General features: G+C 42.9%; 2 protein-coding genes across 9 annotated transcripts in view; both read right to left on the bottom strand.

Annotated features, from left to right (window-relative positions):
- Positions 1–1,738: 1,738 nt before the first annotated feature.
- On the bottom strand, positions 1,739–7,344 carry si:ch211-151h10.2 (uncharacterized protein LOC567699 homolog). Of its 2 annotated transcripts, none has more exons than XM_024278025.2 (9): positions 7,167–7,344; positions 6,814–7,077; positions 6,681–6,745; positions 6,466–6,604; positions 5,177–5,286; positions 4,905–5,085; positions 2,693–2,776; positions 2,525–2,620; positions 1,739–2,460 (listed from the first exon to the last, which is right to left on the bottom strand). In XM_024278025.2, the coding sequence occupies exons 1-9, from the start codon at positions 7,230–7,232 to the stop codon at positions 2,194–2,196; spliced, it is 1,272 nt and encodes a 423-aa protein (XP_024133793.2). In that variant the 5' UTR covers positions 7,233–7,344; the 3' UTR covers positions 1,739–2,193. The 2 variants fall into 2 exon arrangements, with proteins under 2 accessions (XP_024133793.2, XP_036070597.1); XM_036214704.1 differs by having other exon boundaries at positions 6,814–7,094; positions 7,167–7,343.
- A 714-nt stretch (positions 7,345–8,058) lies between these two features.
- The window catches only part of prdm10 (PR domain containing 10), a 71,194-nt gene continuing 65,006 nt past the window's right edge, over positions 8,059–14,246 (bottom strand). For 5 of the 7 annotated variants that reach the window (XM_024276411.2, XM_036215007.1, XM_036215005.1 and 2 more), the window contains 6 exons: positions 12,278–12,409; positions 11,149–11,319; positions 9,915–10,052; positions 9,654–9,801; positions 9,480–9,577; positions 8,348–8,518 (listed from right to left, as the gene is read on the bottom strand). In XM_024276411.2, the coding sequence (XP_024132179.1) occupies positions 8,348–8,518; positions 9,480–9,577; positions 9,654–9,801; positions 9,915–10,052; positions 11,149–11,319; positions 12,278–12,409 (858 nt within the window). Of the gene's footprint in view, positions 8,519–9,479; positions 9,578–9,653; positions 9,842–9,914; positions 10,053–11,148; positions 11,320–12,277; positions 12,410–14,246 lie in introns of all 7 variants that reach the window. The other 2 variants (XM_024276410.2, XM_024276409.2) reach the window with 2 other exon arrangements.

Raw genomic sequence — 14,246 nt, 5'->3', positions numbered from 1 at the left:
TGTGAATGGAGTCATGGGACCAGAGTCATGTGACCGGAGTCATGTGACTGGAGTCATGTGACTGGAGTCCACACCTCAGAATTACAGCTTTGATTTGTGTGGGGGGCTGTTAGCATGAAACAATGTTGGTTTCTGCAGAAATCCGTCAATCCTTTAGAGTAAAGGTTCTCTTGTGTGATTTTACTCATTTTACTGTCAAACATTCTGCCAAATACAGCAAAAAAATGTTTTTTGTTCATTTTTGTTGACTCAGAAGCAAAACAAAGACAATTCTCACCTGAGGACAGTGTTATCAAACAAAATCTTGATTCAACGTCATTTTGATGGAGCTCCGTTTGTCTTCGAGGTCTGAGGGACTCATTAAAGCTTCACACATGCAGCAGAATGATCCCATCGAGTGGATGCAGCACATGTGCAGCTTGACGGCGGAAAAAGTCCCTGACATTCATTTGGGAGTGGATCCAAACCATCTGCTCTCTCATGCTGCGTAAATCAGCTGCTGTCATTCTTCACAGCTCCATCTCCAGTGTGGATGTTTCATCTGGTTGACACTCCTTTGGACTCGCTGGAGCTGCAGCAGGAAGTCGGGGGTGTTTTCAAATGAGTCTTTGATTTCAGAACCTCGTAAGGTTATTTTTTTATTCCTGTTTTTCAGAAGACGGATCAGCAGAAACGCACGCCGCTGAAACCTGATCCGCAGTAATTGTCAGGATCAGGCGAGGGATTGACCTCTGCCACCAGCCGTATTTTCTCAGATAACACACACTTGAGCTCGCTTTGGGAGAACCTCTCGAGGAAGCCGGCCATCGGCGTTTCGCTGTAGCTAAACAAATAATTTCATTTGCTCGTGCACAGAGAGCAGAGGTCATCCGATCCCGGAGCCCACGTGCATGTTTGCTGTTTTCTTTGCATGACTCATCGCCGTAACTCTCCTCCAGAACCCTCCAGCCCGCTGCGCTTGTGTCTTTGTTGTGACAGCTCTGATCCTGCAGCTGCATTCCTCGCAGGCCCTACCTCCCTCCATCACCTCCTCGCCGTCTTGAGGCCCAGATACTGTACCGACCCGACTCCCAGCTTTCCTAGAGGCCGGCCTGGAATCTCCCTTGGATGTGTTGCAGCCGGATAATTGAATACGGATCAAAGACATTCGCCTCTCTCTGAAAGGTCCAGAGGGCTGCTCAGTTTTTAGTAATAAGAGAAAGGCTTCCGGTGTTGACCTCCAGCGACCTTTCCTTGTCTTTCACTCCCCCCGCTTTGCCCTGAATTGAGAGTCCCAGCTTTGAAGCCTCAGTCTGCTGCAGATGCTCAGTCTGATGCAGACGCTTAATCTGACGCAGACGCTTTCCCCGGGCTCACACGGCTAGCGTTACAGTTCAGGTGCATTGTGGGAGTGTTCTAGTTACAGCCGATGGCTCATATTAGCTACAGGTTGGCTGCAGCTATAGGATCTGCTGCCGAACTCACAAAACTCCAAACTCACATACGTTCACGCTAATCCCCCCTTTATTTGCTGCGGTTCAGCTGCGTCGTCCGGCAAAATTTTGAACCAAACAAAACGGATTTGCAGCGCCGCAGAGGCCTGACAGCAGACGCGGGATTTCCTCTCTCACCTTTACAGTTACGTAAAGACTGCTGCGCTCGCATCAGAGCTGTAACGCTAGCGGTGTGAGCTCAGGGTCAGGCTCCCTCAGTCTGACGCAGACTGAGGGAAACGCTTTACAAAACAAGCAGACATGAGGATTTTTTCATCTTTATGCATAAATAAGATCGTTGAATAATTTACCATGTTTATGAAAATGAACAAAAAGACATTTTGACATGTTTGGTGATTTCAGTTTTTCTCTTTCTGATGTGAACTTTCTGGCATCTCCAGACATGAGCTCGGGTCATAGGTGGGGGAAGTGCGCCCTCTTGTGTTACCATCCATTTTCTAAACCTCGTTCCCTAATGGAGTCACAGCGTTGCTGGAGCCTATCCCAGCAACTGACATCCTGAAAAAAACTTTACACACAAAGAACCCAAGCAGGATTTGAACCTCTCCCACTTTGAGGCCCCACTGTTCCGCCCTTAAAACAATAGTTTCTTAAAAAATGAATCAGCATCAAGCTGCAGGCAGGAAACAACATAAAGGCAGCAACGGTCGTGTCAGATGATCAACATCTGCAGAATCTTCTGGATGCACAGACACCAGCATCACTTTTTCTTTGCGTTTTTGCGCAGACGTCCAAACGGGGAGGGGAGGGGCCGGCTGGCCTTCCCACACAGCAGGAGGGAGGAGCTCTTTCCCGACCCCCCGGCGTTGGAGCGCTCCGCCGACTCCTCGCTGTCCCGACGAGTCGCTGAACTCGGACCAGCAGCAGAGATCAGCTCCGGATGTCTTTTCCCGAGCCCCTCCAGGTGGGCCTGGAAGGTGGAGGTCTGCTGCTCCAGGCAGGTGAAGCTCTCCTGCACTTTGTCAAACTGCAGACAGAGACCCAGTCAGAACCCGACCGGGTTTCTGCTTTGTTCTGTGGGAGGAGCTTACCTGCTCGATGTTGGCCTGCAGGAGGAGCTCGGGCCAGACCGACTCGCTGCTGCTGTTCACCTTGTTGCAGATGTGGGTGTGGCTCCAGGTCAGCTCCTGCGCAGGAGAACAGAGAGGTTCAGACGGGCCGGGTCAGAGATGGTTCTGACGGCTCGGAGGGGGGCTGACCTGCAGCAGCTGCGTGCTCTCCTTCAGCTGGACCTCGCATGAACCAAGCTGGTTCTTGTAGTGATTCAGAACCGCAAACAGAGTCTGTGCAGAAGAGCAGAAACAACAATGAACAAAGTTCGACCCGGAGAACCCACCGGGTCCAATTTGGCAGCTGGCTGTTCCTTTTTTTTATTTCACATTTTTGTACTTTGTAACTATTATTTATATTTTTTATTTGTAGATTTTGGCTGCTGTCGATTGCCCCCACCTGAATTGAACAAAAAAATGGTCTAATTAATTTTAAGACAAATTAACTTTAAAAATCCCAAATTAATTTGTTCTGAAAAATGTAAGAATCTTTTTAAAATGTTTAAAAATACACTTGTTTTTAGCTTTAAAGATTTTTTGGGAGGTTAGAACATGCACAAATTGGATTTAAAGTATTACAAAATATTTCATGAAATTAGAGGATTTTTTTGAATTAAATTGTTACAAATATGAAAAGCAGAAAACATAAATCATTTAAGAAAAACAAGAGCTTTGGTGAGTACAGAAATGAAAAAATTCTGCCTTAAGGGCAAAACTTTGAAATTATTATTTTTTTCTCTTAAACTTTAAGGATATAAACTTTTAGGAGTAAAATAAATGTTTCTATCACATTTTGTTTGTCTTCTTTCATTCGTTTTTATGGTTTTGTTTCAAAATAAAAGAAGTAAATAAAAATTTTCTAAAAAAAAAGAGAGAGAGAGAGAAAAAAACAAAACAGAAAATCCCCCCCTTTACATAAATAAATGAGTAATTTTCTTTTTTGTCCAATGAAACCTTTCTCATGTCCTGGTTTGGCAGATCTGTGTTCCTCTGCCGCCCCCTTCTGGTGTCTTCTGTCATTGCCGCCCTCTGCTGGATTACTGACAGGAGCTCCTGCTGCACCTGCAGTCCATCTCCACTTATATTGGCTGTTCCTTCCTTCATTTCTGAGCACACAGCTTTCAGATTCAATTCGGCCTGGACTGTTATTTATGTTTTCTCTTTCCTCTTTTAGTCTGATCTCACTCTTCGATCATCTTTTCTCCACTTTCCTCCAGATCATTCATTCATCCTCCTGACCGCTTTGTCCCTGTCGGGGTCGCGGGGGTGCCAGAGCCTAACACGGCTGCTGATGGCCGAAGGCTCCTCCAGATCGACAAACCAGAAAGTCTCTATTAAGTTTCATCTCTTTAGATTTTAATGTTCCATTTTCCACGAGCTAAAGTGATCGGCAGGTCCAACATTTTTAAACTATAGATACATTTTAGCCTTAAATACAAAAGTAGTTTGTGCAAATATACACCCGGTGCGTTCAAAGGTGCACAACTCCCAATTGTAACAGTAAAATCTGTCAAACACAAGAGGCCTTCAGCTCTTTTCTGTCTTCTTAGGTTCTAGAAATGACAAGTTCAAAGAAATGTGAGCTGTAACTTTTAAAAAGTTTCAGTTTTGGCTTCATTTTGGCTTCCTACAAGAGTATTGACTTTCTTATAAACTGGTCGTTGGAGGCAGGTTTTGTTGCCTTAAGGATCACAGTCACCTCTTTGGTTTGAGTTTTTGGTGTGTTTATCTTGTTCTTGTTGCAGTTTTCTAATGACATTTAATAGGAAAGTTGAGCTCAACATTGTATTTCTGAGTTTTTCTTTTGTTCTCCAGGAGGAGTCCAGGAGGAGTCCAGGAGGTATCCGGACCAGATACCCGGTCCACCTCAACTGGCTCCTCTCAATGTGGAGTAGAAGCTGCTTTGTAAACAATTTGAAGCGGAGCAACACAAGACAGTGCTACCACAACACAGGTGGGATTCCCGAAAAAATGTCAGCCTATCGGTCGCTAAGCGGTTGCTTTGGCAAACCCTGCAGTTGCTATGGCAACCCCAAGCTACCACCAGGTGGGTGACCTTATGACGTGGGGCCACATCATGTCTGAAAAGTGGGCGGAGTTACTGTGCACCAACAGTTACACCCACAACTCAAAGGTGAATTTCTAATGAACCCCTGCCGCTCTGCAGAAACTATGTCCCAGATAACGACACAAGTTTTTGGCTAAAAACTGTAAAATCATAATCAAAACAGCACTGGGAACACTTACAGAAAATCCAAAGATGATTACGGGGGGACTTTTAATGTTTCTACTGTGTGTGAGTGTTTCAGTTTCCAGACAGAAACTGTCATTGGAAGTGCCGGGTGTGTGCGGGCGGACTCACCTCCGCCTCAGTCTGCGCTGAAGCCAAATCCTTGTGACCCTGGCCCTCCCGTTTGGACAGCGTGACCCCCGTGTGCAGCTCCTCCAGCTGCTTCCAGAGGCCGTCCAGGCCCTGCAGCACGTCCTCCACGCTGGCTTCAAAACCCGCCTGCACCTGGACGAGAGCGTGCAGAGACCCAATCCTGCAGGGGGGGGGGGCAACAGGTGTGACTGAACAGAACCCATCCAGCTGCATTGTTTTACGGTTTCTGGGGGGTGGAGGTGGAGCCTCACCTTTCCTGCAGGTAGCTGGAGGTCAGTTTCACTTTGTCTGACAGCACGCCGTCCTCCTCTGGTTTTGGTTCTGATCCGGTGCTGGAGTTCTGCAGAGACCGAGCCACGGCCTGAAGAAGAGAACGGGAGTCTGATGGTTTACAGTTCTCTATGCACATCAGGAGGCAGAGACCGGATGCATCCCCGCTGGCTAGATCACCTGAACATTCCTAACAGTTTACCTGCAGAACTTTTCCTTTTCAATCTGTCTTTATTCACAAGGATTAAAAATGTGAAACACGAAGATCTTCAAGTCCCACTCAAATCATGTTTTGATTTATTGTGAAAGTTTCCCAGTGGACCTTAAATTATGATTTTCAGCTCAGATCAAATTTTTTTTCTAGGACATAGTTTCTGCAGAGCGGCAGGAGTTCATTAGAGATTCAAGGTTGAAGGTTTTTGATTTGCCATATATGCAACAACGGACATTGAAACATTGGAAAACTCTCAGAGTCACTGTTTGGGTTAAAAAGTATTCTATTTCTATTCCATTTTTATTTTTACTAGATAGATTTGTAGTCACTGATTCTACTGTTTTTAATGTAGTTTTTGAAACTTGATGTTGTTGTAGCATTTTTAATTTCTGTGCTCAGTTTATTCCATTTATTTACTCCATATATTGATACACATCGCTCCTTAAGAAGTATTCTATGTTTTAGTTTAATAAATATTTTATTCACTTTTAGATTAAATTTGCTTTTTCTTTTCACAAAATTAGGAGGAAGGCCTTTCATATTAACTCTATACCTAAAATTTGTATTATTTTAATTTAGTAAATAATGGATTAAACAAACCCCTATAATTACTTTTTGGGATAATTCTTGTTTTTTTGTAACATGTACATTTTATTAGTAAATGTTTTCGAAGTTGTTCCTCAAATTTCTATAAAATAGTTCAGGTATTGCATAATCAAAGAATTGAGTAATACATGTAGGGAATTATTGTCTAAGAACCTTTTTACTTTGTGTAGAACTGCAATTGCTTTTGCTATTTTGACATTTGAGATCATTGGAGTGAAAAACGAAACAAATCCTAAATTGACTTTTAGTTTTAATTGTTGTAGAAATCCGACTGGAGTTGCAGATGCTCTGAGAAAGTCTGTAGGACTGTGGTGGTGGAGTGAAACCGACTGCTTATGAAGCACCAACAGTGTGGATGATCTAATTCTGGAGAACCATAAACACATTGAACGGCAAAAGTCCAAGAACGGAACCCTGAGGCGCTCCACAGGATTGGTGGAAGCGACGTACCTCTAACCTGGAGAGGAGGGCCTCGATGTGCGCCACACTGGGGTCCTGGAGGGGCTCCTGAAGGACACAGAGGAGCACTGAGTCGGCCAGAGCCACAGAAACGGGAACCTGGAGTTCTGTGGTTCTGCTTTGGGACGTCCTGGAGGAACAGAAACTCATTTTTTAACATTCTAAATGACTTTTCTTTGAAGGACTAAAAGGTAGTTTGACCTCACCAAACAAAGTGGTTATTCTTGCTTTTATAAACAGCTTCCTGATGCTGTTTGGATTCTGGTTCCTCCTGAAATGAAGGAGAACCACATGAGAATCCGTCCAAAGCTGAGCCGGGTCGTGAAGTTCTGAACTCACCTGGTTCCGCCGTGGCCCCAGGCGGCGCCTGAGGGCCCACAAAGAGACCGCCAGAACCACGCACAGCAGGCCCGCCAACAGCAGCCTGGACCACACCTCCACCCGGGACCCGGAGGAGTGAAGCAGCACCTCCAGCTGGAAGATCCACCACATGACACCTGCTGGAGCCAAACTGAACCAGGGGGGCAGCGTCCGCACACAGCCAGCTGTCTGCTGGGTTTGATTCATCTGAAGTTTGAAGGTCTCGGAGGTGAAGTGTGAATCCTGTCGCGACGTCCAGACTGACAGAGCAGGAAACCTTCATCACTTTTGGGGTGAAGTTCCAGCAGAACCAGAACTAAATGAGGTCTTACCTGCTCTGTCTCTGCCCACATTCCACCTTCCCGCCCTGAGACGAGGGGAGCCGCCGTTAAACTCATGACAGGAGCTCCCACATGCTGCCCGGATGAAGAGGAGCTCCTCTGCGTCTCCTCAGCTCAGAGTGAGCTCGACCTGAGGACGGCTGGTCGGACAGGTCCGGCTGGAAAGCTTTTTCACTTTTTCAACATTCCTGAAAGACAGGAATGTGTTTGACTCCCTGCCCCGCCCAACAGTCAGAGCAGAGATCCCTTTGGGTTTTCACGTGTCCAAGAGAAAACAAAAGAGCAGCTCAGAAAAAGAGTGATTCATAGACAAATATGTGGAAAGTATTTATGGATTTTTTTACTCTCTGCTGCCCTCTAGGGTCAAAAGGTGAAGCATAAATGCATTCTGGACACCTTGTAAGAAAACATCGATACAGTGAAATATAGGTCATTTGTCCATGTTTGTGTTTATTTAAAACAAGGTGATATTTAATTTGTTTTTTTTAAACCACTTAAATATTTCCTAAATTACCAAAAGAGCTTGTTAGGTAGAGTTGGGCAACAGAAACTTGCAGCAGGATCACACTTCAACCTTTATGGTAAGATCTGATCCAGAACACTGAAGAGGAGAATCTGTCGGATTCAGAAGGGAACCATAGACCTCCACCTCATGGAGTCCTGTCCACCTGTGCTTTGTGGTTTGGAGAAAGCGTGACACAAAAACAGATTTTTTTTTTCAGATTTTACTACAAAAACATCAAGTGACAAAGATTCAGATATTAAAATAGACGATTCTGAATCACATCTCATAAAACAATTCTGCACAGAGAACATGTCATCATCAGATGTATGAACCAACGTTTCATTATGGATTTCTCTGTCCTTCCAAATAACACTTGAATACATGTCTGTGACGTAACGGATATGCGGATAATTCAACATTTATTCCCAAGATGTTAGTAAGCAGCTTCAAAATTCAAGTTTACTGAGAAGAAAGCAAGCTACTGTCCAGCTCTGCCTTCCAGTGTTTTATTTAAAACTACTTTTTTCTTCATCATTATTTTCATATAATAATAAAAACTTCACATTTTCTGTTAAAGTTCTAGCAGCTCGGTTGGGCCGGTCCCGCCTCCGCGTGCAGATCCACGCCCTCGTGAGCGGAAGGTGCTCAGGAGGCTGGGCGGGGTGCCTCAGGGTTTGGTGATGTGGACCTCTCCGGTCCCGCTGCCGTTGGTGGTTGTGGTGATGATGTACTGCTGCGTCACCGGCTGCTGCTCCAGGTGTTCGTTCTGGGCGGAGCTCTGAGGAGCGGCTTGTTTAGTCTCTAGATCACTCTGACCCTCGGATATGACGTAGTGTGTCTGCAGGGAAAACAGGAGATGACGTCAACATTAGAAGGTACTAGCTTCTTTTAACTGAAGGCTTTGAGGGGGTTCGAACACCAAACATCTGCTCAGTCCACTGATCCACAGCCACCCTGCTGGCCAGATATTAACCATGAGGGAGAAGTTCAAATGCCTTCATAGGTCGAGATTTCCTAACAGTAAACTGCTGCATCTCCTCTTCACTGCTCGTTAGTTCAGGAGTTCCACAAGGCAGCGTCCTCGGGCCCCTCCAGTTCTAACTTTAGACCCACAGCGACATGTTAACCAGCGATTCTGAACCATACATGTGATTCACCATCCGGCTTTTTTTTTTCAAGACATCCCTCATCCGCCTGCAACTCTACCTCTACATGAATATGTGCATGAGTATGTGGATAAGGAGGTGGATAAGCAGGTGTATAAGGAGGTGGATAAGGAGGTAGATAAGCAGGTGTATAAGGAGGTGTAATGAGGAGGTGGATAAGCAGGTGTAATGAGGAGGTGTATAAGGAGGTGTAATGAGGAGGTGGATAAGGAGGTGTAATGAGGAGGTGTATAAGGAGGTGTAATGAGGAGGTGTATAAGCAGGTGTAATGAGGAGGTGTATAAGGAGGAGCAATGAGGTGGTGTATAAGCAGGTGTATAAGGAGGAGCAATGAGGAGGTGGATAAGGAGGTGTAATGAGGAGGTGGATAAGGAGGTGTATAAGGAGGTGTAATGAGGAGGTGGATAAGAAGGTGGATAAGGAGGTGTAATGAGGAGGTGGATAAGGAGGAGCAATGAGGAGGTGTACAAGGAGGTGTAATGAGGAGGTGGATAAGGAGGTTTAATGAGGAGGTGTATAAGGAGGAGCAATGAGGTGGTGTATAAGCAGGTGTATAAGGAGGAGCAATGAGGAGGTGGATAAGGAGGAGCAATGAGGAGGTGTATAAGGAGGTGCGTGCCGGTATTTTCTCACCGTTTTGACCTGGCTGCTCCCTCCTCCAGACACGGGGGTGCTGGCTTCAGCTATGACGTACTGTGCATGAGGTAGAGTCATCATCTGGATCTCTGACGCTGGAGGAGCAAACAGTCGACGTGACTCTCGAGTGTAATCAACAAACAAACAAACAAACAGGAGGCGGGGACTCACGGTAGCCTCGGTAGTTCCAGTTTCCAGGTATGTAGGTGTGCTGCACCGTCCCCGGCTGCTGGCTGCTGCTCTGACTCTGGGCTAAGGTGACGGGGGTCAGCTCCTGGCTCGGCTGCTGGGAGGTGGGGCTGAGCGGCCGGCTGGCGCCCTTCAGAGGAGCAAGAGTAACCTTGAAACCTCAGCGTAATCTGAGAAACACTTTCCGAAGGTTAAACCCCTGGACTGAACCGGCATGTGTTCAGACTGACGCAGGCGTTTTACCTGGGCGGCGGCTTGGCCGGTGCCCGAGGCCTCCGACACCTGGACGTGCTGCAGCTGGATGGGCTGCTGGCTGTAGCCGTGGGGGTCGTGCAGCTGGCTCACATCCACCGTGGGGGCCTGGGAATGAGGGGAGGAAGCCTGGGAAAGAAATGCAACACAGAGAGGAAGAGGAACTTCATCACTGGAAAATCGGACAAAACCTGAGCAGAAATCAGAGCTTCTTAAGAAAAATGCAGACTTTTTTTAAGGAAGAACAAAGACGCTCCTATTTGTTGGTAAATCTACTTTAGGAGGTAAAGTTGGATATCAGAATGTTTGGACCAATTTAAGCTTTTTTAAAGATTTTTTAAGGCTGTTTTAGAGTTAGGCTAATATTTACACGCAACTGTTTTGGCTAATTTAGACTTTTTTGCAGCTTTTTAGGCTATTTTGAAGTTTAGCTATTTTTCTGCTACATGCTAGCTGTTTTTCTTTTTTAGCCTATTTTAGGCTAATCAGCTTCAGCGTTTTCAGCTACTAGCCTCAGTGATTTCAGCTCTCACCTTCAGCGGCCAAATTCAGTTTACAGCATTCACACTGCTATTACCGCAGGTAATGCTATATATCTAGTTCATAATTATGTTAAAAAGTTACAGTTTTAAAGTTTTAGAATGGAGTTTCAGAGTGTTCAATAAATGTTTATTGTGTTTGCTGGTTTTGGGTGTTGGCCTCCTGTGTGACTGAGTTTGACACCCTGCTGTAAATTAACTCCAGCTCTACGTAGGAGTTTATTTGGAGAAGATTATCTCCCTTTTTCTGATTTATTGTAGAATCTTCCTTTAAAAGCACAACTATTCCTACAAAAACTAACACTAAGCTGATGTTTTTGTTGACTTCTCAAACATTTTTGATCAAATTTCATTGTTGCCTTTCTGACCAAACCCAGCACGTTCTTGACAAAAGCTACACTTCTTAAGGGTGTTCCCCAAGGCTCCATCCTGGGTCTACTTTAGTTCATTATCAGCACATTAAAAAATGTGCTTTTTCTTTTTATTTCCAGTGCTTCCTCTCCTTTTGGGCTTGCTACTTTGTAAATAAAGATTTCATTTGAAAGGGAAGAAAACTAAACCAGCCTTTTTCCATCTCAATCAAATGTTGAAACTCAGAGATGTGACACTCAAAGAGGATTTCCTTTCTGTTCTTCCTAGATTTAGTTCAAACAGGAAATGGTCGTTTTCCCGAGCGTTCATCTTACCGGAGCGACCTGCACCACCTGCAGCTGGATGTGCTGCGGCTGAGCCAGGCTGCCCCCCGCCTGCGACACCGGGATGTACTGGATCCTCTGGTAATCCCCCTGCGCCGTTCGGTAGTCGGTGGTCAGGGTCTGAGACAGCTCGGTCATGGCCTGAGTCAGCAAATCTGTGGTCTGCGAGGAAAGGAGGAAATGAAGGATCAGTTCATTTTTCCAATTTATCTGATCAATAACACTTCAGTCCGTCATATATGTGTCAATTTGAACATTTTTGCTTTTCTATAATCTATAAAATTTGACCTACAGAAACCTAAAAGCATGTTTATGTCGCTCAAAGAAAAATTAACAAAAGAAACCAAGACAAAGATCTATGCTTGAAACAACTTATTTTTTAAAAATAATAATTGTAATAATTTTAACATTTGTTAACTTTTGCATCTTTTTACAATTGAGATGCAGAATTTCATAAATTTTAGAAAATCTCTGAAGCACAAAAGCAGCAAAGAAACTTCAAGAACTTCCAGATTGAAGCTCATCCTAGAAGTAAATGGGTGCAATTCTCAGAGTAACCACTAGGGGTCGGACATAATTAAGGTTCATGCTAAGTTAAAACAAACAAATTGAAACTGAAATTAACAGGGACAATATTTCAGATTTCAAACTGATGTATTGATAGAAAAAATTCTTAAAGGATAATTCCTCAACCAATTATGTTTATGTTATTGTTGAATTACTTAAAAAAGGAGGTGGCAAGAAGCTAAATTACATAATCCAACCCTTATTTTAGTCTTTTTAACTATTTTATTAAGAAGTTGAGAACTTTTTTGTGGTCAGACCAATGAAAACAGTTTGGAATTTTTACATTAGAATTTCACCAAACAATTAATTCAGCACCTTAAGTTCTATCACAGCCCGACAGAACCCGTTTTCCATGCCGGATTTTCCATTTTCAGAAAAGCAATTTTTTATAACATCATTTTAGTTCAAGATTTCAGAATTATAATAAAGAAAAGTTGTAATAAAATCATCAATTTTGGACTCAAACCTTCTTTAATAGTTCAAAAGGCCAATAATCTGCTGTGTTTATTAAAGATATAAACTTTAAAAGGGGAATCAGAGGAGGATTTCTCACCACTACAGCCTCCGCCGTGGCGCCGTCTGCATTGATGACTGCAGGGGCGGAGCTGATCACGGCGGCGGTCATGCTGCTGCCCAGCTGAGCCAGCTCCGGGTGCTTCTTCCTGATGTGCTGGACCATCTTCGTCTGAGGAGGGAAAAAAACCCTTTTGATCAAATTTACAGCAAAAAAAAGCAATAACATGAAAAAAATAAGATTTTTAAAATTCTTTTAGTATTTTTTTTTTTTTTTGCAGCATAAAACTACAAAGGAACTCTATTTGCTAAAGCACTTCAGGGCCACCGTAGTTTTCCTGCCACATAACTCCTATTTTTTGGTAAAGTTAGCAGCAGTTTCATGTTTTATTAGCTTTTATTCAGTTCTTTTTTGTCATTTACACTCAATCAACAGTCATGAATTGATTTAATCCCTGAATGAACTGGATTTGTCTTAGACGTTCCCAAACGTTCACTCCATGCTCCAACTGTTCAGTTGATGAATGGCAGCTCTACCAGCGGGTGGCGCCGGCTCCATGTGCTGAAGATTATGTCTAGAGAGCAGCTGGTTTGTGTCTGACTGACAGATTTTCCCGCCGTCATGAACATAAACGGGCTTCATCTTTCAGGGTTTCCAGCGTCTCTGCGCTGCAATCATGAACTTCTCAGTCTCTCCTGTTGGAATTTGCTTTTTATTTTATTTTATTTTTTGCTCCGGGGCAAAGTTGAGTTTTCCTCCTCATTGAGTCTAACAATAACTCAAGCAGCTGAAGGCGATTCTGCTCCAAATATTTAGACGCCTGTAGAAATCTGAAGCTGCATTTCAGTACATTTTGAGTTTTTATCCTTCTGGAAATTGTGGATGGTTGGAAGCAATTTCCTTAAAAAAAAAAAAAAAAACTCCAGAAAGTATTTTAAATCTGATATTTTTTAATGCCATTTAAGCCTTAAATTATGGAAAAGGTTAATAATTATTTTTTTAAAGCCGTTTATTTATATTTTTCTGAAAAGATTGCTTCATAAATCTCAAAATTAGCACAAAAAAAAAAACAATTATAAGTAGAAAAGTTGCATTACCTGCGATAATCGTATTGTGAATGTTTTTTTCTGAAAGTAGTCGGTAAAGATGCCGACGCTTTTTGCTGAAAATGTTGATGCAATTTACTTGAATTGATTAAGGTATTTGCTGAAAATGCAAATACTATTTGCTAAATGTTAAATTAAAGACTGGAAATTTCGTTAAAGAATTACGAAAGAGCGCTGAATTTGACCTAAATTTCTGAAGATTTTGTAGTAAGATTACTTTCAATCACTAATACATTCCTATTTTGCAAAAAATATTTAGTGTGTTGCTTAAATATGAGCCAAACTCCAAATTAGCCCAAAAAACCTTAGCAGAAACCAAATTAGCAGAAAAAAAAACTATCTTGTTGATTAAGTACTAGATAAACTCCTAAATAGCCTAAAATTCCTCAGTAAACTAAATAGTCAAAAACATTAGCCTGTTGCTAAAATAAAAGCTAAACTCTAAATTAGCCTAAAAAACCTCAATAAATTACAAATTAGCCACAAACATTAGCATATTGCTAAAATGTTCGCTATACTTCAAATTAGCATAAGAAAACCTCAGTAGATGCCAAATTAGCAAAAAAAGCTAGCACATTGCTTAAATACCAGCTAAACTCTGAAACAGACTAAAATCCCTTCATAATCTAAATTAGTCAAAAACATTAGCACGTTGTCAAAATAGAAGCTAAACTCTAAATAAGCCTATAAAAAACCCCAGTAGATAACAACTCAGCCAAAAACGTTAGCATGTTGCTAAAATATGAGCAAAAATTTTTATTTAAATTACTATAAAAGATGAAAACATAGCCCATGAATATATTTAAAAGTTTGATGCTAATCTACTTAAAATTTTGAAATTTGAAGACTTTATTATTCATTTTCTATGGGGTATATTTTGCTCAATATTTCAAAAACTATAA

This window comes from Oryzias melastigma, linkage group LG13, assembly GCF_002922805.2.
Source record: "Oryzias melastigma strain HK-1 linkage group LG13, ASM292280v2, whole genome shotgun sequence".
Classification (NCBI taxonomy): Eukaryota; Metazoa; Chordata; class Actinopteri; order Beloniformes; family Adrianichthyidae; genus Oryzias; species Oryzias melastigma.
This window is presented reverse-complemented; position numbering and strand designations above follow the sequence as displayed.